This window comes from Bombus terrestris, chromosome 14 (assembly GCF_910591885.1).
Source record: "Bombus terrestris chromosome 14, iyBomTerr1.2, whole genome shotgun sequence".
NCBI lineage: Eukaryota > Metazoa > Arthropoda > Insecta > Hymenoptera > Apidae > Bombus > Bombus terrestris.
The window spans coordinates 7,935,001-7,959,627 of record NC_063282.1 but is presented as its reverse complement, the minus strand read 5'-3'; the positions used below and the strand labels follow the sequence as shown (position 1 = coordinate 7,959,627).

Below are 24,627 nucleotides of genomic sequence, written 5' to 3'. Positions count from 1 at the left end.
CCCTTGCATCTCAAGGGCGAATGATTGTCTTTGTCACTCCTTCGTCGTCGCCTCTTCTCTTCTTTGAAGGCACCCCGCAACATTTTCTACCGCCTTCGTTTCTATGCTACCTTCTCTATCTCCATCCTCCGGGATCTGCCAGAACCAATCGTCGTCGAGGACTGAAACGAGGTGTGGTAAGTCGTTCTCCTCTCCCTTCGCTTTGCCGAGCTTAACCGAGAAAAGATAAATCACGATTATTGAAATTAAATTTAATATCCGCCGACATAGAATAGTATTGTTTCCTTTGTTAATTTTAATTATTTTTCATTATTTAAACAGAACAAGTTATACGACAAGTCTTCTATAGAAAAAGCATATCAAATGAAAGTAATTCACTAAATTTTCCGTGAGATGTTTCACCAAAGTCAAGCCGTCGGTCGACGTATTTATATTGAGCTCTTTCAGATTGTTATTAAACTGTGTATTGCTATTTTTCAGAATTTGAAATCGATCTGTGAGAAGCTTCCTTTTCTCCGAAGCAGTTAAGGATTGACGGAATTGACCGAATCGAGATTCAAGGTAATAAAATTTGAACGTTTTCATACTATAAACGAACTGTAAATTGATAATATATATGTATTATTTAGATTGTTAATAAAGCAACCCTTCGTTAGATTGCTCGAACCAAGATATTTTACATTCAGCAAAAATCTCAACCAATCAAGGATTGGTCGACTCGATCCAGACATTTTACCTTACAATAAACACACTGCAAGTTAATAACACCTATCTTTCATGTTCTTAATAGAATAATCCTTTGTTAGATAGTCTAAACCAAGATTCCAACTTTAATAGAAAAATAAATCGAATAAGGGTTGATTGAATTGGGACTAGAGGTGAATCTCGCTTCCATTGTAGATCTATACCATCACACAATGATTTTAATTATGAAGCACCAATTAACTGCTATTAACGTCTATTCAAGATTCTACATAATTTCATCCAAGAACAGGATAATGTTAAAGAAACGACTATGTTGAAAACGTTGATGTTCGGCGAATGATATATTCTTGTATTATTTAGCAGTTTATCGAATGTAAACGTAAGCGTGGCAGTGTGGATGGTTCGGTAAAGTTGTTTCGTACAATCAAATATCTATCTGTTGTTTCCACCCCTGTAGAACTAGCATCCCGCCTCCTGCCAGCGCCAATCGTCGGCGAGCAGAGAAACGAGGGGTGGCCAAGCGATCCCCTCTTTGCTCGTGGAAACCCTCCCGAGAAGTATTGACCCGGGATATCTCTCTCTCTCTCTGGCCTCGCAGATAAGCGAGAAAGGTCAGAGCCATCATGGCCCCCGGCGGCTCTTCCTTTTTACTTGACGCTCCTTTCAAGATTTTACGCCTTGGAAATCATTCTGCGAAAATAACCTGTCTTCGTCGACTATCCTCTTCGCTCCTATCAAAGCTTATTAATTATTGATTTACAAATTTTCTTACAAATTTCTATGCTTAATACGTTTCAAATATTTATTTGGGAGTTGTACGATCTTTCATTTCAATTTTTCTGTATCTTCTTGCGAATTTTTCACATCTTTGTTGATTCTTCTTGAGTCTGTTTCTCTTTTGAATGTATGCAATTCTGTTAGTTGCGATATCGCGAATCTTTCAACATTTTCTCCGTTTCTATATTAATTTCACGTACTTAGAATTTTTATATCTTCCGTCTCTGTGATCGTTTAAAATATTCCGTGTATTTTGCCGATTAGTCATTTCAAAGTATTCAAAGTATTCAGAAAGTATTTAGAAAGCTTTTAAAAGTATACTTCTAGAATTATCTATATACCTTCTTTATGTTTCTAAAGTTAGTCTAAATATTAAAGTCTTCTTCTTCTTGTTATTTTTTATGTATTTTAGTATCAATATTATCCTTTTGAGTGCTGAATATTCTCGGCGGAAGCAATCTACGTGGACGGTACGCGCCTATCGGTTGCGATCGTTAGGGATAGAATACTTGTTTTAATAAAAAGTAATATAATGATTTATATACTATAATATCCTTTTGCATTCCGAGCACCCCGATAATCTATCAGGAACTCCTAATTATTTTTACATGGACTACTAGTTACTCCGAGATTATTTACAATTGTATTTATAATGCTGTCATAGTGGCGATAATGGAGCTGTTAGTTTCACTAAGAATGTCGCCACAGCGGCTACAATGGAACTGTTAGATCCACTTAAAATGTCGCCAAATGGCGACAACGCAGTACAAAAAGATATTATTCGTATAATTCTTGCGGTGTAATAAGAATTACAACTCTCCGCGAAGCATACGGAAGATAAACGGACTTTCATTTTTGTGTTTATTATCGTTGTTAAAAAATGCACATGCATCATCTCATATACTAATGAAAGAATCTGAAGCGCGAGAAAGGTCGGAAAAATTAATAAACGTATGTATGCGTCCTTAATCCACACAGATAGCTTTCGCTGGACGCATATATGCGTCCATAGCATTAAAAGGTATAATTTTCTATTATATCATGCTATATTTGATCATTTTAAAATGAAGATGTAAGATAAAGATTAGGTGGGTACAGTATATTCCGTAGACGGAGAAGCATGGTATTTAGAGCTTAGTAACCGATATAATGATCTGGGTTATGCGAGCTAGTTAATTAGTAAGCATTTTGGCAATTAGGACCAGGGTTGCGCGATAGTTTCGTCCGCCGCGTATATAATTAAATTCAGAATCTGCATAAACGCAGTTTACATAAACCGTGTTTCCATTTCAAACACTATAACAATATCTTATGCATCTCTTAGCGCTTATTCCATTCCAAAAACTATCCACGCCGAAACTTTTTAATTCGTATGGAATATGCACGAACTAAAAGTAATTTCTTTCGAAAAGTATCGCTTCTATTTCATTTTTATTTTTGTCCATTCGATGCTTAAATAGAATATTAAATTTCCAGCCATAAATTTGCAAATTACAAATTTGAAATAACCTCGTAGCAAAAATATTACTTCAATTTGTTCGAACAGAAAATTAATATTTCGGTCAGAAATTTATAAATTACAAATATAATTTAACCGTGTACCTTCTAAACTTTTTCTATTGCGTACTTATTATCCTAATATATTTGTTTATTCTATTTCAACTTGTTATTTTTATATTTCAACTTCAAGAAAATAAATAGAAAGTTATGTTCGAAACTAGTAAATTAATTATTCTGACATTCACTTAAGTATTACCCTTAAGTATTACTCCCTAAACTTTTAAATTACAAATTTAACTTAATTATTTATCAAAGTTCTATTATTACTATTTTAAACGTACTATTTCACAGTACAATATATAAATAATTTATATATACAAATAATACATAGAAAATTTTAGAGAATTTCGAACTATCTTAAGGTTCGAGTAAATAAATAAAGGACTATATTTCCGAGAATAAATTAATAATATCGACATTTGCTTTCATTTAACTTTCAAGATAATACAAGAAGAAGAAGAAGAAGGAGAAGAAGAAGAAGAAGAGGAAGAAAGATGGTATATATGTGTACATAGCGTATTTCATCAAAGTGTTAAAGTATTAAGATAGAGAGTGAGTGAGTTGGATGAAACGCGTGGCAAGTGTTTCGTATAATTTTCAAGGTGGAAGTACACGAAGCTGTTCCCTCATACATGACATCACTAGATCAGGGGTCGTAACAGCGCGGTGCCCAGCACCTTATTGCTACCTACCACCTTGCTACCCTCTCATCCCCCTCAACCCCGTTGAATCTCTCACTGCGCCATCGACCTTTCACCAACGATACCCCTGTGTACGTACTGTGTGCACACCTGTCTATTTACTTCTTTATGTAAACTTCCACTAACACAAGCGAGACGCTGCAGTAACGAGACTCAACCCCATCTTACCCCCCTGGTGGTCGTGAACGTGCGAGGGAAAGGGAGATTGAGAAAGAAACGGAGGAAAAGGAAATACTATAGAGAAAGGAAATAACGATGGAAGCAAGATGAAATGTCACGTTTTTCTTTTTACATATTTTAGTCGTGAAAGGGTAAGTTGCGTTAATTGTTGCAACGTTTCTTTTACTTTTTTTCTCGTAGATAACTTAGATATTGCAATTTAATAGATAACGATTTAGAGATTTTAGTTCACCCAAGTTTATACAATTTACAGAGATAAATAGATGATTGGAATTTAATATAATTTAATTTTTTTAGTTTTACGAAGTTTCCAAAAATTCATGTGACTATCGCAAATTATTTTTCTTTTAAAATATTTTTGAATGCTTTGATTCGTGTAGTGAGCTTCTATAAAGTATCTTTTAGTAACGTAATTGTCTTCTATTCTTACGTATTATCTATTATATATTTGGTTGTTAAATGAGATAACCGCATCAAGTAAAACATAGCCTACGATTTTCTTTCGAATTTCGCTTAATTTGACGAGAAAAGCAATGCGTCAAATTCATACACGTTAATATATTATGAGCAAACCGCGAGAATTTTGCAAATTAATGCTTTTATCATCATAACCGAAGAAATGAAGCTTAAATATAGATTCGTTTCATCCACCAAATATTTATTTTGAATATTTTATATATTTTCGCACATTATGTAGATTTCGTGTATATTTGCACCTTTAAATTTCTTATATACGCACGGTTTAATTATAACACTCGAATTGAAGAGACTTGAGTAATCTGAACAATACTTAACACAGAAATAAATAGGACGATCAAATTTTTGATCCACCTTCTGTCTTCAAAAGCTATAAAATATTTTTCAATTAATAACAAATTCTCGTACTTCGTCGAAATATTTTACGGCATTAACGTAGGAATGATCGTCTGCACGAGCCTCGTGGCTTCCCGAAACGCACAAAGAACTTTTCTATGCTACTAACAATAAGTCAGCTAGCGTTAATGAGCGAAATTAACATCTTTGCTGCGTTTAATATTTAAAATGGAAAGTAACGATTTAATTTGAAAACCAGTTTCTTCCACTGAACAAATACGCGTCGCTCGCGGATACTTTGTCGCTGATTCGAGAATTTCATCTTCGTTTCTCGTCCATTCTATTCTTCGTATAGATAGGCATAACCTCGGTTTGTTTGGAAAGGAGTGAAAACGAAAATGTAGAAATGAAATGTGTTTTCAGAAAGCTTATCTTACGTCTTACCTAATGTGTGTTTATCACTTTTATATGTTTAAGAATGTATATAAAGGCATTCATGCGCGTATGTAGATATACTATACGAAGACATGCAAGCTCCGTATATTCTTCGTCTACGAGCAAATGCTACCACCTAACTCTAGATTAGTGTCAGGGCTGGCTGCTACCCTTTTCCTCCTTCCATCTGCCTGTTATCATTTTTCAAAGTATCCTGGAAATCTTTGTTAGCTACAGGAAGATGACTTGGAAATTTAGGAAGTTCGTGATGTTTCATATTTATTGAATGTTTTAATTCGTATTTTATTATTGAGAGAATCATACATTTATTATTATATAACTTTAATTGATATTAGTTAGAGTGTTTGATACCTTGTAGTCTATAAAAATTGTTTTTATTGAAGGAAAAGATTTTACTTGGTAATAGTCTCTTGTCCTAATTTGAAACATAATAATTGATAATAATTGTTATCAGTAGAATAGTACATACAGAATTATAGAATGAGTTTAAAATTATATAAATAAATATAATTATAAAAATAAAAATATAAAATTATAGATATATTATCTTAACTGATATTATGAAGAAATAGTAGAAAAGATTTTCATATGTTAGAAATTTTATGAAGAAGAGGAAAGTAAGAAGGTAAAGAAAGAAATTAATTAACTTGGTGCATATTTTTAGTTCTTGGAGTATCCTGATGCGTCCCTGGAAGTGGCAAGGTGTTATCCTTCCGCAAGCCGAGTCGTGTTACATCCCTTAGGATGGTAAGGCCTTGCCGACTAATAAGTTTCATCCCCCGCGTAGTGAGCACCAATTATGAACTTGCTCCGGGCATAATTAAAAAATGTAATTTCACCGCTAGTCCTCCTCGATCTTTCGCTTTAACGATCTGTTACCTATATTCCCAAAGCTGCGAGGGTAACTTAATCCACAGCCCAACTTTCTATTGCGGATTCCCGCAATCTTTATAGCTTTCCTTCCCTTTGTTCGTTCTGATCCCTTTCTTCATTTCTTTCTCTTTTCTAATTGTATAAAAATATTCTAAGACTCGTAAGAATCAAAAGAGCTTTAAGATCGAACAGAACTAGCCTAATTGTAGATTCTTCGTCGTTTTCGATCTTATTTATGGTTAATATGTTTTTAGTTTTATAGATATTTTTAGCCAATTTTGGTTTAATAGATTTAATAGGTTCCTTTTTAACGTTTCTAAAGTTTCATGAAATACAAAGAAATACAAAGTTTGAATTGTATAGCAATTTTTATAGTACTGTTATTATCTCCATTTTCAATTTTACTTTATCAAATTTTTTGTTTAATCTAAGACAATAATTTATTAGTGTACTAATACGTTATTGATTGATATATCATCGATAGAATATAAATTAATTTAGCTGAAGACGTAAATATTTCCCATTGGAAAATGGTCACATGGTGGAGTATAGTTCCCAGAGCGATCGGATAACATTATCAGCGAGCCGAGGCATACGAGTGGAAAGGCAAACGCGCAATAAGCGACGAAGTACCATTAACGAGCCTATATGGCGATGTCATAGGTCCGGCTGACAGTAAACAGTCTGTCAATCTCCCTGTTGGTAGATCGTAAAGCTTTCACAATTTCAGTAGCCAATCGTAACCTCTTCACCCGTTTTATACGTCGACAATTTGACGAGTATCTCAAGCCTCGAGATTCGCATTATCCCACTCGACCAGATGCAGCTCCCAGTTTTTTACTTCGATACGATTTATTTCCATAATCGTCGCGTCAACTGTGTGAAACCTCTCATCGTTTAGCCTCTCTTAAAATTCGGAAGACATCTCTTCTTTAATAATCTTTCTACCGATTTTCTTTTGAAGTAATTCTATTCTATATCTATTGATTCCAAAATCTACTTTAAACCACGAGCTTCTTAGTTGAGATTTTTAGAGTGGGATTTATTTACATATCCGTCGTGTGCGCTATGTAAAACCTCTCGTTGCTTTGTCTCCCTTTAGATTCAAAAGACATTTCTTTTTTAGTTGTGTTTCCACTTATTTCCTTTCAACTAATTCGATCAAACTCAACGAAACAGACAGAAAAGAATCGTTATTTCGAGATTTTTAAGGCAATTTTTTGAACCTAATTCAATTAAAATTCGCATAGCTGGCACCTTTGGAAACGAAGATTTTATGCGAGTCGAATATTAGTTATATACTTGTGGCGGCATTCAACAGCACAAATACCATCACTAGACACTACTAACACCGAACAACGGCAGCGCAGTGGTTAGCGCCTTAGGTTACAAACGTTTGGGAACCGGTTCAAATCCCGGCGCCCCGTAGTTCCGATTTTTCTTCCACTACATTCTAAATAAGAAGAAAATACAGCAGTACCCCAGCAGCGACATCTACAGCCCAGCAGCCTACAATTATCACGGACAACACGTACATCTCACACTAGTGGAAAATCCAGGGAAAGTCTACAGAAGCAGTGTTCGTTCGCGACCGTGCCGGTATAGAATTTAATGTCTCTAATTTCGCGCGATCATCCCCTAATTTAATCAAGGTACCGTTCACTGCTTGCCTTCCCAACCCACGGTCCTTGTACCGTCGTTATTTCCGGCTGTGGAATAAGCGGGGCGCAAAACCGATTTCGCTAACTCGGTTATAAACTCGGTATTATACCCGAGAATAAATTCCCCCTTTTCCAGTGCCTCCGCCCACGATCGCGCCTCTCCATAGCTCTGGTTATGATGGCTGCCATGAGGAGATATTCCGTTAGCCAGGGAAGTTATAGTTGTCGAAATTCTGTGAAAGGAATCCCGGGATCTGAAGTTTAATTCTAGCCAAGATTTGGAAAATTTAGCATTGAAGATTTAAAAGTTTGAAACTTTAACAATTTTAGGAAGGCTGAGTGATCTTTGTGGTAAGGATTTATAGTCTGAGGTTGGGTGAATAATTTCTGATATAATCCTTGGATAACGGAGTAATCACAGTTGCAGATATAGTTACGGTAGATTTCGATTAAAAATTTGGAGAAAAGAAAATCTAGTATATTGTAAAATTTGCGAGTAGCCAAATTAGCCTGATACAGCTTTAATTAGATTTACATATATAACATTTACGGTCGAAAAATATGTGAACGAAATTACCAAGGTTCTAGTAAAAACCTATGCATAAGTAACCATAATTTTAAAATATGGAGAGGTCGGGATGGGATGTGGTTTTCCTATAAATCTGGAGGACAAACAGGTAGGAATTATAAGATTTACTCAAAACTTACTTAGGACTTACTTAATAAGATTAAAAGGATTTTTAACTACTATACACTGCTACTATACATACGGAGTACTTTTCGCTTAACGGTTCGAGAGGACTGTTGACTATTATGTCAAAGCTCTAAGATGTTTATAAAAAGTTTGTAAGTGTACACTGGAAATTGTTTAAAAAATTAATTACAACATACTTGAGAATGGTGTTATGAATATCGACAGACAGATATTACATCTAAAAGTTGGTACTTCACAGAATCGAAGAAACGTAATAACATTTCAAAAATGTATTTCAGAAGAACCAACTATCAAATAAATTCTATAAAAATATTTAGAACGCATGCGAAAAATCATTGAAGTCTAAGGAAATTAAAAAAAATAAATTTCAGAAAAACCTTACAAGCTATTTAGTAACGAGGTTAAAAAATGTTGATAGATTTAACAGAGCAAATGGAAAGACATTGATGTAATGCAATTAGTGGACTTGACAATTATATGATATAGGAAATAGACGAAGATGTTTTTCTCATAAGGAGAAATTAAACGCAGTTCGTGTCCCGAAAGTGAGATTTCGTGTAAGCTTAGAAGATCGTTTTCTTCATGATGGACATCGCGGATGCACTTTGATGCATCTGCCTGCCACGATAAGCGAGACAGAGATTGCTCACACCACGACAACAACTCGACTAGCGCATCGAAGGCTAGTAGATGAGAACAAATTTTTTTTCGAATTGACACACTCGAAGAAAAAAAAAGGAAGAGCAGGAAGTAGGGAAGCAGGATATTCGGTCCTTAAGAAGAGGAACACCTTGATCTAGAAGTGCTTTCCGATTAAGTGGCTTAAGTGCTTTGCCTAATTTCGTTCTAATTTTGTCTCCTCTCTCTTCCTGTATCATCTCACCAAATTGCTCTCATTCGGTTTATTGAAAAATCTCTGATTATAATAAAAAATGTAAGTGTAATTCCATGGTTATAGAATTTAAATTTGCAGTTTGGATACTCTTTGATAAAAAGATGTCTCATGTGCTTGCAGAAAAAGGGGATGTGTAGTTATATTACTTACTATATCGTACAGCTTTTTTCTGTTTAAAAATATAAAGAATTTAAATATAAAAATATAAAGAATTTAAAGAAAATAAAAAGAATTTAAAAGCAAAATTCAATAGTCGTGTTAATTATTTTTCAGAAAATTATTCGATAATTTTGCAATTAAATAATGTATTATTCAATATATTATTAGTATACCACTGCAAGGTATTATTTAAAATATCATTCGTTAAAGTTTTAGGATATTAGTCTTAACATCAAGAAAATCTAATAATAACAAACATGTGCTATCTTTCTTTCCTCCAATTAGATTAATTCATTTAGTTGGTCCAAAAGATTTCTAGAAAGATCAATGTATAAAGGAGTTCAGGTATAGCGTGAAGTGAAAAACGGACATCCGGATTCTCGACTTCGACAAAGAGAGATTCGAACGTCTACTACTTGCTACCGGGTGTTCTCCAATTTCAGGCTCTTGTGGCGTCTTCCAATTAGCGCCGATGCACTAAATACGTTCAACCTTCGCGTGGACGTAACATATGTATATGTATGAATATGTGGTAGTAAACGAATACGTCACAGATGAGATCTCGTAAGCGTGCGGCTGAAAAACGCAGAACGAGTGGTTCCTTTCATCTTGCCGCTTACTCTCTGCCACCTTCCCCAATATTTCCTCAGGAATAAGTATATCTTGCGTTCATGAGAGGTTGCTCGCTTTTTTCGTATCTTTCTAACAACTTTTTTCTCCCAGATTTACTAAATTTAAAGCTTTTACAATGCACTTTTGGTTTATGACGGTACGAATCTTTGATGAGAGGATTTTTGATATTGAGAAATGTAAAGTATATTATCATGAAAATAGATTATGAAAGTGTGAATAACGTTGTTATTAAGTTGTTGTAATCGTTAATTGTATACTAAAAGTATTAGTGAAGTCAAAGATTTATGATTTCTATAGAATCAAGTTATCAGAATATATCGCAAAAACCATGCTCTTTAGAGAATTTGAACGTCTTTCCAAATACACATAAAAAAGTAGAATTTCTTGAACTAGATAAAGGTATTATAGAAAGTATGTTATATTTTGGATATTTTATATATCTCTTCATATATTTTTGTGAAATTTTGCGCTTTCGAATTTCTTATAAATGCGTAAAAATCCGCGGTATACTTATTAAGTAAAATAGTCAAATCTATTATTCTCAGTTGTAATATCATGCGGAAGTTCTCTCTTAATGTTTCTTCAAGATGTCACACAATTATTATTAATGATTTTAATCGTGTGCTAGATCATACCAACTTCTTTCGTACGAAAATAGATCTATTTTTATATCTATATTTTTAAAGTTTTATATGTTAAAGATATAGATATATTTTTATATACTTTATATAAATAAATATATATATATATACGTTACTTGCGATCTTCACCTTGTTATCTTATATACCAGAGAGTTTATTTTATTTCCCGACTAAATAAATAAATAAATTACAGTCGAGAATTGTATAGCATACAGCTTGTACTCAGTATAGGATATAGCGTATCAGTATAGAGTTGGTAAAGTTAAAAAATTTGTAATTCCGAAAAGAATCGCGTAATTGGATATATCATGGTGTTTTTCTACAGTACCACATATAAAACAGAAGTTTTCGTTTCATTTCACCCTTTCTTCTAGCTTTTTTCCCAACGATTGACTCGAGAGTTTCGAGTAGTCGTGAACCGTGAGAGACAAGCACAAAAGATGAAACGAGAATACGAAGAACCCACGACTCCTTTCAAGTATATCCATATGCGAGTATTTCCTTCGATTTTTTCCTTTTATCGACACGATAGTCCGATAAGTGTCTACCCAAAGGTTAAAATGGCCCCTTCCTTTTTTAATTTCTCCAACCAAAGTCAGTGAAGTGTCTTCTTGTGCTGTGAGAAACAATTATATTAGAATATTTCATCAAAAAACGGCAGCGCTTGCATCAAATTTCTAACATTTCGATTTCTCTTTGTATTTAGAGCAGTTTAAGCAGAAATGGATATCAGGACCAAGTAAATATCAGGACCAAACTAGCAATAAATACGGGAAAACCTCTAGACATAACAATTGAGGGAATCGAAGAAACGGTAGTTTATGCGAATACTCTGCGTTCAAGAAGAGGAAGAATTTTACCGTTTGCGAATGATGAAGAAATTATATTTAACTAATTTCGAATACAACAAAAATAGTAATTTACAACTGGAAATGGAATGTTGCAGTATACGCATAAAACCATTAAATATCAGTTGTGTCGTATCGTATCATATAATATTCTGGTTAGAAAGATAAACAAATATTTTTTAAATTAAGCAATTCATAGTGTTCGTCACAAACAAGGATTCTTTGGGACATTAGGACCGCCATAATAACTTAATTGGTCAGTTTACATTTCGCAAACTCTTGGAACTCTGTTCAAGGGATTATCTCCGTTAAGAAGATTGGAAAAAATACAACATAACGACATTGGTTAAGGTTTGGCGCCTTTGGAACTGATTGTTGTAAAATATGCAATTAACAACCTATAGAAACATTTTGTTCATACTGAATACGGCGACTTTTTCAAGAAACATCAAATAGCAATAAAAGAGATTGATCGTTGTTGCTTCAATGGAGGCGAGGCTTGAGAAAAGATAGTATGCACTTTTTAATTCGTGAAACGAAATATTTTGTAAACCCAAACGTGTACCCAACTAAAACGTGAAACGTTTTAATCAACGTTTGATTAAAACTCCGTGTCCGTTATTCTTGAAACGAAAAAAAAGGGAAAATATACGCGGACATTGGGAAAAGGACGGAACAATTTGAACAGAATGAAAAAAGGTCGATAACATTCACAGGGAACAGTTTTCGAATTAGCCAGAGAACGACGCTTGATATACAGATATCGAGTGAAGCGTTGCACAGTGCATCAGTTGTTCCAGATTATTGGCGGGGTACGCGGTGTAGAGTTGAATTAAGCCAATTATCGGCGAATATCCAGAAATTAGTGTATCACGTAGCAGGGAAATGTTTATTGGACCAACAAAATGCGGCTTTATGAGCGTGCTAATAGCTTTGTAACTGTCGAATACGCGGAATACATTGGATTCGGGTCAGCTGTTTCCATGGTAAACGCTCGAATTAACAAGCTTCACACATTTGGCCAAAAATTTCTTTCCGCGTATCTAATGGCTTATCTGTGTATTTACGCGATTGTGTAACTCTTCTACGATAAATGTGTATAAATAATATTCACCTTTAATGAGTTATTCATTAACTAAATGATAAATATACCTCCGCTTGTAAGTACTAGAAAAAGTATTATTAGACTTGGAATTAAAGAACAATGCGACTAAATTTATTCATTAAACAAGATACATTAAAGTCTCAGAAGATAAAAAATTGTGGGTAAAATAGAAACAACTTACTAAAGATCTTCATGTATTCAAATATGACAGTGCAATTTATAGCACTTATGTTTTTCTGTAGTCTTCATTTGTTTCTTATGAATAAAATGATATGTATCTGTTACCAGTAATTGATAAAAAGAAAGGAATTTTTTCTTAGAACCTAAAAAGACGTTCGATTCTAAAATTTAAACATTTTTAATTGCCTCTCGTTCTATTTAAATTTCATTTGTTTCGTGTGGTGTGTTTTACTCAGGCAAGCCTTTGATATCATATATGCAATATTTGTTCATGTATGTGTATAATGCATATGTAGCTCCTGCTACTATATGCGAATGTGTCCAAGAAAAAGAATAATTTTGATCAGTAATCATCGCCAAGTTAATCTTCTTAAACATTAAAAGATTCTTAAAGTAGTGTATACTTTTTCACCTATCTCAACTCCGATGTAATGTTTATACATCGAAAACTAGATGATTCGAATTGCGGGACAAAGGTAATTAAAAGCTATTTTATTGGACCTATTGGTCTATTATAATTAGTATATTTCTGACCGTAAACTTAGTTTACGGGATATATATAAATATATATACGTGCCAATTCTTGGTAGATATGGATCTGTATATATCAGAATGATTGAGAAGAAGTGATACGTATCTATGTAAACTGCTTAAGAGTTTAAACGCGGATAAACAAAGAGACTTTCTCTGTTTAACGGACAATGTGACCTTATTTGTCGTTACGAACAACCAATTTGCCAAACAGTCAGTTCACAGAAGGACAGTGAGAGAAGAAGAATGATTTCGAGCGTCAGAAATAGACACGATGATAAGAAAGGATTATTTAGAATTTTGAAGATTGACCGAAGAAGAGTGGTAGTTTAGGACGTGGAAAATCGATTCTCGATTTTTAGGTAGACTTTGTACAAAGCTTTGTTATTTATTCTTACTTATTATTATTAATTATCATTAATTGTTGTTTAACTCTGTATTTTATCTAAGTATTGTTACAATAAACTCGATTTTCAGACTTAAGAATCGATCCCTGAATTATCCAAGTATTGAACATTATATATATATATACTGTAAAAGGTGATATTTCAGACATCTTTAGAAAAGAGTTTTCTTTTACCAAAAAGACGAAATTCCATATAAGTAGCAAACAAGATATGCGCTGTTTATGATGACGGTCCTATAGCTGAAAGAACTGTGTGGAAGCGATTTGCTAGGTTTAAAGCTGGTGATTCCAGCCTTGAAGATTACCCTATACCACTGATAACAAACAGATCAAAACACTAATTAAGTATAATCCACGCTATACGTATATATCGTTTTGATGGATTAAATCCCCACGATGTAACGGAAACGATGCATTTGATAAGATAGATTATTACTATAATATTGAGCGGAAAAGATCTTGGGGAAGGTGGAATGAATTATTTTGCCACCTCAAAAGCCAACCTTTACCCTAACAAAATTATACTCTGAGTCTAGTGGAACTGGAAAGAAATCCTGTATTCTGAGCTTTTACTAAACAACCAAACAATAAATTCGAAAAGTATTACTCACAATTAGATGAATTAAAGATAACAATTGAACAAAACCATTCAGAAATGGGAAATTAGCAAATGGGAAAGACATTGTGTTTCATCAGGACAATGCTCGGCCTCCTGTGGCTTTAACTACTCGACAAGAGCTGCCGCAGCTTGGTTGGGATGTGCTACTCCGCCCACCTTATTAGTATATAATTTCTATATAGTAATAAATAATATTACCCACAAAATATTATTTTCATGATGACGACATGGCACAATGTCTATAACTAAAGAGTTTGACAGACCAAATTCTCTCGTTACTCCTAACAACAAATAAGAAAGGAGTGCAGTACTTACGCCATACTAGTGCATAAAACTAAAAGTATAGAATATTTTAAATATTTTGTATCTTATATATACTTTTTTATACTTATTCAGGAGCTTTTAAATTACATAACATTATAAAAGATTAACCATTGTTATCGATAAAATGTATAGTTTCTTAAAATGATATGGCTTAAAAATTGTTAGTTCCTATAGTACCTATAAAGCCATGCCAAAATATAAAACTAAAAGTGCAATATTTTTTTCTACACCTAATAACATATAGTCGAATCGATGGAAATCCTTGAAATTTGGAAGCGACTGTAGGTTCGCGAATCGAGAGGAGATAATTGGCGCGAACAGCCGGTGCAGATGCGGTCGCAATCATGCCGCTGATTAAACGGTTTGATTAAGCGCCTAATTTACTTGCGTGTACGGTGTAACGTTGGTTTATGCGAAATCTATAAACTGCCTAGGTCCACCCTCTCGTGTGCGTGAAAATTACGTCCGCGAGAGAGAGACCAGCGGCTATCGACCGATGTGATGAGCTCGTTCCACGTGTTTTACGTTCTACCGAATAATGTTATCTACCTTGTTCCACGATCTATCCTGATCACCATACGTTCTCTATAACTTCTCTATATAGTGTCGGTAAAAGGCGTTATATTTTCTCATAAAAACAAATATTCCGTGTACACGGTATCATTTTATGAGTCGATTTTCTGAATTTGCGTATCCAGCGCAAACTGGTATAAATGGGATTATTTGCGAGGATGAAACTTTTAGATAATAAAGGACTCGATGCTCGTGATTCGACCCGAAAAATCCTGTGAAACGTTTTTATTCTTGACTGGATAGCATTTAGAAAGAGAAACGTTTTCTATGGAGAAATAACTTTTTTAATTAGGAAAGCGTGAATACTATTTTAGTTTTTCGTGATACGGGCGTTTATTTTTTGCCCCGGATATTATTTAACATTGTGGTATTGTGTAATTGAAGGAGAGAAAGAAGGAAATTAAGGACGGAAAAGGAAGGGAGAAGGGTATTTCATTTAACAAGTTCACCACTGATGGTTATATAGGTGCCTCGCGCAAATGATTTTCAAATGGTATTTGAAAGGTTGACAAGTTTTGAAAAGGAAAATTTTCAACGAGTTCCGCCCAGTAGATAACGTGTTAAGATCTAATTATAAATTAATCAGCAAAGGGTTATGTAATAGATTTTCTGACTAGAAAATCAAAAATACCAGTTGAATTTTTGACGAATGAGATAATAATTTACACTCGATGATATCTCTAATAAAAACATGAAAACAGTTCTGACTTTCCACACGTTGCACTCTGTTAATCTTCTCCCTAAAATGCACGATTTATCATCGATTTCAGAAGACTGTGACATTTATAAAAGAGCTTCATTTACGAACTGCCTATCACATAAAACCTACTGAAATCCGTACTATTGGCTTCACAAATTTCCCAAATCGACCGTTCCACATATTCACCTGTTGCGAACTAAATGTTTTCCAAAAAATTGGGAGAAAGACAACAACCAAAATCAGTATCGTATTTTGTAAAAATTGTCTACATTGCGATCGTTTACTTTACCAATCACTGTGGCATAATCTTGTCAATTTTCCTTCTAAATAATATTTCAGAATTTTATTCCAATTTTATTTAGTTTTTTTTATTCCAGCGTTGTTATTTTTAAAAAAAGTAGTATCGTATTTCCACGTGGAAAGGGAAATAAATTTTTAAGCGTCTTTTCTTTTCAAAAACAATCTTAATTACAAAGAAAAAGACGAAAACAAATCCTGCAACGATGATGAAAGTTTACGCAGTTTTCTTCCTAGCTATAAAGAAATTTTCCAAGCTAGCTATTTGTATAAGTTCTCTGGTAAGCGAATTAAGAATTGGAAAAAATCAGAAAGGGCTTCGGCGAAAGAATCGAATTTTTACGGTGTAATCAATTTTTACATCGTTGGAAATCTATTTGCATAGGTTTCCGCTAGCGTTTAGCTTTAAAGTTTTCGAATTAACCCCTTGAGCACCTTCCGCCGAGAAAAAAACACCTAATTTGTTCTGCAGGTGAGCAATTTGCCAGATTAAGGAGTTTAGTGCTTTTTTAGGAACTGAGAAACTCTTTGTTTTAATTAACAATCTGCCTCAGTACTATCTGCGAACCTAGACTTGTACTTTTTACATCTCAAGGATATTGTCGCAATTAATTGCATTATTACGTTCTAAAAATTGTAGCTATACCATTATCCTTTAATAAATACCCTAATTTAATTTCGTCTTTAATTTCTAGACTCGCAGAAAAGGTGTTTTGAAATTTTTTTTTTAGAAAAAGGAATGAAAATATAAATATGAATATTTAACTGAATATAAATATACAAAGTTTAATTGGGAAAGCTACGAGAGCTTATGCGAATACGCATTATAAAATAAAACCACAAATTATAACAATGACTATTGATTAAATACATTAATCGTTATTAAATTAAATACATTAATTACATTTATATTCACATTTTTTATGTAAATAAAAAATGAATTTTATAATAGCCAAATTATGTATATTAAAATTATGATTGTCCATTTTAATACTTTGTTGATATTATATATGAACATTTTTAATAAGGTCACAGATGTTGAAGATTTTATTAAGTACTCGTCTCTTTAATTTACAATGACCTGAAAAGTCATTCTATATTGGGCTTCACGGTCGTATTGTAACGAGCGTCGTTTCTGCCCTTTTTAAGTTCGTTTCTTTCGGATGTTTACAGGGCCCCAACCCCCCTCCCCCAAACAACAAAACAAAACAAACAAAAAGATGCTCCAGATTTAATTGCTAGTTGTATTTCAATGAAAAATCCTAGTTACCGTACTCGTAAAAAGATCGACACCATTTTCCCTATCGATTGTTCCTAATAAGAACCGATAAGTTTACATACCCAAAGCATAAATTACGGAAACAAATTTCACTATTAGACATGTTTCGGTTTAAGCCATGACCTACGTGAGGTAAACTTTACTACCTAAATACACTATCAGGTATCCAAATTTTCAACAGGTATTTATTTGGAATTTTTCATAATTTTATGGACAATTACAGAATAAATATTCTGACTTACATAATGTTGAATGGTAAGATGGAACAGAAATGTAGATATACAGATGTAGACATAACGCGTACAATAAATATTTTCAAGTAAAAAATTCAAAAAATTTGAATAAATGATAAACGATAAGCGAGCACGCACCGTTAAAAAATGGAAACCGATCATGAGTGAAACACAAATGAATTCGAATAACGAACGGACAATAAGTGAATGTTCTTAGGTGTCAAATTTTTCGTAGAATAAGATAGAAACATAACACGTGGATGGTAATTATTTTACAATATTTGAAGGAGAACATGAGTAAATTATGGTGAATGGAAGCTATCACAATTTAGCTATTTTAGCTATTAGCGAATAGCTAAAAAGAACTTGGAATCAAGAATAAGTCAAGAGCGACTATTGTTAAGTATAGAATTCTTATGATGATGGATGGTACCATGGAAGCTATATCAGGTCTGTAAATATGAAACCGGAATTTGCCTATAGATGGCCCTAACTGATAATGTATTTATCACTAAACGGCGTCATTGATGCCAAAAGTCTTTGTTGACATCTCACAAACATTTTCGATTCGGAACAATACAAGTTTCATACAACAGCATAGTTTGTAATAGCGTTGAACATGTCGAATTTTGTGCCTGGAAACTACGATTTGCGGACAGCATTGATTTTGAAGAAAACTGCTGCAGAATCGCATCGAATAATTGTCGAAGCTTACGGCGAGCATGCTCTTGGTAAATTACAGTGCTTTGAGTGGTTTAAGAAATTTAGAAGTGGCAATTTTGACGTGAGCAACGAAGAACGTGGAACGTGGAACGTGATCTATTATGAGCTGTCAAAACCTGGCGAAACCGTTAATAATGAGCGCTACCGACAACAAATGATCGATTTGAATCAAGCTTTGCGTGAAAATCGACCAGAATATCACAAAAGGCAACACAAAGTAATTTTGCTTCATGATAATGCACCATCACATACAAAACACACAGCATCACAGCAAAACCGGTCAAGAAAAGGATTGAAGCGTTCAGTTGGGAAATACTTCCGCACGCGGCTTACTCACAGGCTTGACTCCGTCCGACTACTATTTATTTACATCGATGGGACACGCACTTTCTGACCAGCACTTCACTTCTTACGAAAATGTACGAAAATAGCTCGATAACCGGTTTGCCTCAAAAGAGCGACAGTTTCTTTGGCGTGGCATCCACCAATTGCCAGACAGGTGGGGAAAATGTATAGCTAGCGATGGGCAATACTTCGAATAAAATATTTTTAATTATTTTCATACAATAAACGTGTATTTTCTATACAAAAATTCCGGTTTTATATTTACATTCCTGGTAGAAGCAAACACGTGGTCTAAATAAACACAGTTCCTAATGTGCTGAAGTGATTTGTCCAAAGTGTTAAGTTAAATAACTTAATAACATTTAAATAATCTTAACAGATAAATATTGCCTATCATTACACGAAACAAATTAAGTCTTAAAACGTTTAATAAGTAATTTAATAAAAAAAATCATCAAGCAATTTGTGAAATTACATAAGTTTGTGCTAATGCCAAAATACATTGTAATTTAAATACTCTATAACTTTTTGTTGGAAAAATATTTCTTCGATCTATCAATGCACATAGTTATCAAGCTTTATGGTTTTTAATGGCTGTAAATCGTCATCAAGGTTTCGAGAAGTAAGTTCACGAAATATTCAATTTGTTTTCACGTGTCATAATATATCATTTTGCTTTTTTCTGCTATTGCAGATAAATTAAAGCCGAATCAAAACGTGCATCGCAGTTTGTTCGTCGGTGAGAGAGACTGATTAAAGATTAACAAGAACTAGAGAGTTTGGTGTCGTCGTAAACGTCGAACAGCGCCGGTCGTGCAAAAATTATTAGCAATCTCTGGTCCAATTTTCAACACTGTGCTCGTTGTTCTAGGTATTGCCATGTTATGTAAACTCGATGTAATTTTGAACGATATGTCATTAGTATTGTCTACGCAGACCGAAGGTAAACAGAGTTATTGAACGAAATAAGCTAAGAATAGCTAATAAAATTTGATTTACTCTGCCCGATTTACTAGGAAATACCTATGCATATATATATATATACCCATCTATTTATACCATATCTATTTATTTTTATATCTGGACTATACAATAAGATATATACCTGTGTAAGAAGTATATATCAATATAATCTTTTATAGTCAATTTTAGTTCAACTTACAATCATTAACGCAGTATTTGCCTATACTGCGTATACTTACAGTATACTAACTAGCAGGTAATTAAAAAGGATAAAACGCATCATTCGCTTAACGATTTCTATGAATCACAGATTACTGTATATTCTGCTTTTAAGTAAATAATAATTTCATAGCACATTCACATTTGCCTTCTACTATATTTCTCAACATTTAGATGCTATCGAAGGTGACATTTCACTTTTATGTTATTTGTAATTATTGCAAAAAATAATTTTCTATTTTTTGCCTAATATTGACTCATACTAGAACGCTTAATTTCATTTGTGCTTCCCTATCGATCAACCTGATTCGAATTACAAATAAACAAACAATAATTTCTCTTCATACGTTACGTAACAAAATTATTAATTATTATAACGATTTTATTAAAAAGGGCATTTAATTACGAACAACTGAATAAGCAGCAATTTTTCTTTAAATAGTAATTTATACCGTGAAATTGTTATATATAGTACAAGAAACAACTTTTTTATTTCGTTTCATTTAACGTTGTTGATATTTTTAGGGAAGTTTTGGCGGACAAAATAAACGCTTCGCGAAATGTTGCTGCTCGGCATGGAGGGGAGAAAGGCAACAGGAGAAGAGGACGATGCAACTTTTACAATTGTCCGGTCATTTAAAATAGAGCAAAGTTTTTACGAGGACAGTTGCGCTTGAGGAAAGCTCCGTAATAGTGGTAGGAAGTCAGAGTTCTTTGCTTTTTATGACATTATTGCGCGCTGGGTCTCTTTGACAAAAATCTTCCGTCTTCAGGCATGTTTCCTACTACAATGGTTACAGTCGCTGGATGTTTTTTCGAACAGTTTCGGTTTCCTGTGCATCAAAATTGGTCAAATTTTTGTCGAATGTTACTAACGAACTATGGATATGCAAATTTGTATCTCCGCACAATTGGTGAAAAAGAATCGGAATAGAATTATTCTTCACATTTTTGCGCACCTAAAGTTCCCGTAAATGAAATAAAATGAAAAAGTGAAACAATAATTTTTAAATTATCATAGAATGGAAAATTAACTATTTCAGAGCAAAATTTCATTTTGTATGATAAATCTGTAGCCGATATATCAAAATATAAATGTAGGAAATAATGTAGAAAACGAGAGAAAATATTGCACCGCGACCAATGATTGTCGGTAATATCAAAAAATTGTTGAAAAACAGAAAACGCTATTTCCCCTCTCATAAAATGATTCATTTTTAGGTATGGACTTATTTGATGTATGTATACTTGGAAATGCCACAGTCATTTCCCATTCATTGTTATAATTTATAATATTATATTCACATATATATATATATATATATATATATATATATATATATATATATTATTATTAATCATAATATTATATATATATATATATATGATATTATGATTTATTATGAAAAAGAAATAAATGAAAAACCATTCATACAACAATAGGTCTATTAATAGTATTCTTAACACGATACGTATGTTTTATTTGAAAATATCGTACATATTATAGATCGATATAATATGATGACGAAATAATAAAATAGTTCTGTAACAAAAGGGATCATTGTGTATATGCATATATATATATATATACTTTCTTTTGTAGAATTATTTTGTTGCTTATATATGCAATGATCGTTTTTATTACAGAATTACTGTATTACCTTTCATTAAACTTTCATTAAAATTTTACAAGTAATCGAAGCTTCTTTGTTTCATTCAAACATAATTAATTTACTATAAGTCAGTATATTAGCCAACTAATCATAACCAATTGAGATTCAATAGGGTACGGAAGTTCACAATTGTTCTATTCGACCGAATTTGCTTAGGGAAATAACGACAGATAATTTCCACAAGCTTGCATGCATAAGCTAATGGGGTTGCCTCATCTGGTGGAAAAAAATGCGTTTTCAGTGAAAAGAGAGAGAGAGGAAGAGTAGGTTTGAATGGGAGAGAATGGGCAGGACCAACGGCACCATTGGCCAATGAAACGCCAATGCACTGAGAATCTACCAATCACCACACGCAGCGGAACAATGGTTTCTCGGGGTGAGGCAAGCCGTATAAATCGCTACTTCAGTCCTTCCTTTGCGGCAAAGCTTTATATCGTTCGTTGGAGTTCCGCTGGACGGACTAGGTTTAGTCCGCAGTAAACAGCCGAGGTCTCATTCGTGTGGAACGTGGTATAAATCGTCGATGAATGTTAGTGAAAATTAACGAAGTTTGTAACAAGATAAATTTTAAGATATAACAGTGTGTTGTGTAACATGATACAAGTAAGTGAATTCATATTTTATGAATAAAACCAAAATGTAAGGATTTCAAAGGAATTTCGATGATCAACAATAGGATCAAAGAGAAGATGAAACTATCGTCGTGGATCTTGTACCTCCGCAGTATCAGATGAGCCCTCCACGCAGCCCGTCGCCGAATATATCAAAGACTCCTGAGAAAGGTTTGTGATAAAACTTCCGTCAGACATTTTTTAGTAAATAGTTTGTGTTTGGTTTTACTAAATAGTTTGGTTTTACTAAAAACTGTCAGTTTTAAGAATAACAAAGGCATTAATCCTTAGACTGTATTTGTCGATTGCTTGGAATAGATTTGAACGTTATTAAAATTGTTAGATTATTATTAATATCAAAACACTGTATGTTTACATCGATAGAAAATGTGTAAGTTGGTATTCACCGATGGGACAGATCAATACATTCTTTAACGTTTACAAGTAATAATGAACGGATAATACTGTGTTTGGAGAACTAACTGTACACAAAGTTGACGTAACTGATCATTGTTGTTGTGTTCGATTGTCGTTCGTGATTAAATATGAAATTCTTACTAATGGATATCTATTTGGCGTGGTTCGGTTTTGAAAATATAAATTCTAGAGAATTTTTCAAGGCCTTCCTTGTTGACCGTTTTCTTTATTATAGAAATTATTTTATGGTTATCGTTTAGGGAAAGATTATTTCGTCATCATAAAAGATCAATTTATTGCCAAGGATTTGGGGTTTCCTAAAGAAAATTTTAGTATTTGTCATCCCTTGTTTGCACTTCAAAGGTACAAATTACTTAATTACCTCATTTATATATTTTACAATTACGATTATTATTACCGAACATCCAAATAGGGGTATATGACGAATCTTTGAATCGTTAATTCTAGGAATTTTCGGATTATAAAAGAATCCCATTATAGAAATATAAGTATTACATATAATATATATATATAAAATATAAGTATTACATATAATATATATATATATAAAATATAAGTATTACATATAATATATATATATATATATATATATAGTATGTACATATAATATATAATAACAAAAATACAGTAATCGGCATTAAATATCTGTGCAGTATTAAATGAAAAAGATTTTAACGCTGAAACCAATCTTGCGCAAAAGAAAACAACAGAATGTAGTGTTCAAATAAAGCAGTTCAAATGAAGACTAGCTACCGTTTTCTTTCCGCCTTAGCTATCCTCCAACATTGTTTTTGTCTTTCTCTCATTCATTCTCTCCCTTTTTATGCGACTCTAAAAACGACCATCTACTACCATTTTTTTTTTTCGGGACAAATTGCAGCGTTTTCGTTGATGTAACGCGAGTGTTTTATATCGTTTCGAATGATGTTTCGATTTTGTCCGAATTTATGGTTTTCGAGATACTTCTCTAAATGCGACGTAATCTTGCGAAAGTATCGACAAGTATTCCAAAATGTTTAAAACATTTTCGAATTTATTATCGATCTTCAGATGCTACGGTATCGCAACAGCAACCGTTATCGTCGATGGATCCGAATATTAGAAGATATAGGACAGCATTTACTCGGGAACAACTATCAAGACTAGAGAAAGAATTTCACAGAGAGAATTACGTTAGCAGGCCTAGAAGATGCGAATTAGCGGCAGAATTACATTTGCCGGAATCAACAATCAAGGTAATAAAGCTAGTAATTATCAAACGACCAATTATACAAATCGTCTCTGAACGCCATTACGACAGAATATTTATCGAAGGTTAGCAAACATATTGCAATAAATTTTAGTAAACAATGAGCTCACCTTTCGGACTATGCGTAGAAAAGCGTTCTATTAACACCTCGCTGTGTTTAATTGATGTCGGTAATCGACAATGACGATAGTATATATTCAGGAAGAAACCTTGAATATCGTTTCGTTTCGTCCTGCGCAATTTCGTCGAGCAAACCTTTTGCTTCAAGACGTTAAAACCTCTGTTACTCATTAAATAAAATATCAATAAAATAGAGGGAAAGATTATTATATTGTTTATGAATCGGAGACCAAAATGAGACCAAAAGTATTTTGTAATAATCGAATAATAATTACATAAATAATTACATAATAATCGAATAATAAGAAGTACATTAAATAGTAATTAAGAGTTTTGCTGGAACAGTATGAATAAGAACGTCGGACTGTTTTTACATAGACTGCCATGTTTGATTGGCGATTATAGCTCGAAAAGAGGAGAGG

General features: G+C 33.3%; 1 protein-coding gene and 1 long non-coding RNA gene across 2 annotated transcripts in view; both read left to right on the top strand.

Moving 5' to 3' along the window:
- Nucleotides 1–19,116: 19,116 nt before the first annotated feature.
- On the top strand, nt 19,117–21,400 carry LOC110119176. Its single transcript, XR_002308390.2, has 4 exons — nt 19,117–19,554; nt 19,627–19,803; nt 20,640–20,810; nt 20,888–21,400. It is a non-coding gene; the product is annotated as an uncharacterized LOC110119176 (long non-coding RNA).
- A 681-nt stretch (nt 21,401–22,081) lies between these two features.
- LOC100649272 (segmentation protein even-skipped) overlaps nt 22,082–24,627 on the top strand; it is a 4,467-nt gene continuing 1,921 nt past the window's right edge. The window contains exons 1-3 of the mRNA XM_048411724.1: nt 22,082–22,390; nt 22,464–22,569; nt 23,887–24,071. Of these exons, the coding sequence (XP_048267681.1) occupies nt 22,382–22,390; nt 22,464–22,569; nt 23,887–24,071 (300 nt within the window). The 5' untranslated portion in view covers nt 22,082–22,381. The remainder of the gene's footprint in view (nt 22,391–22,463; nt 22,570–23,886; nt 24,072–24,627) is intronic.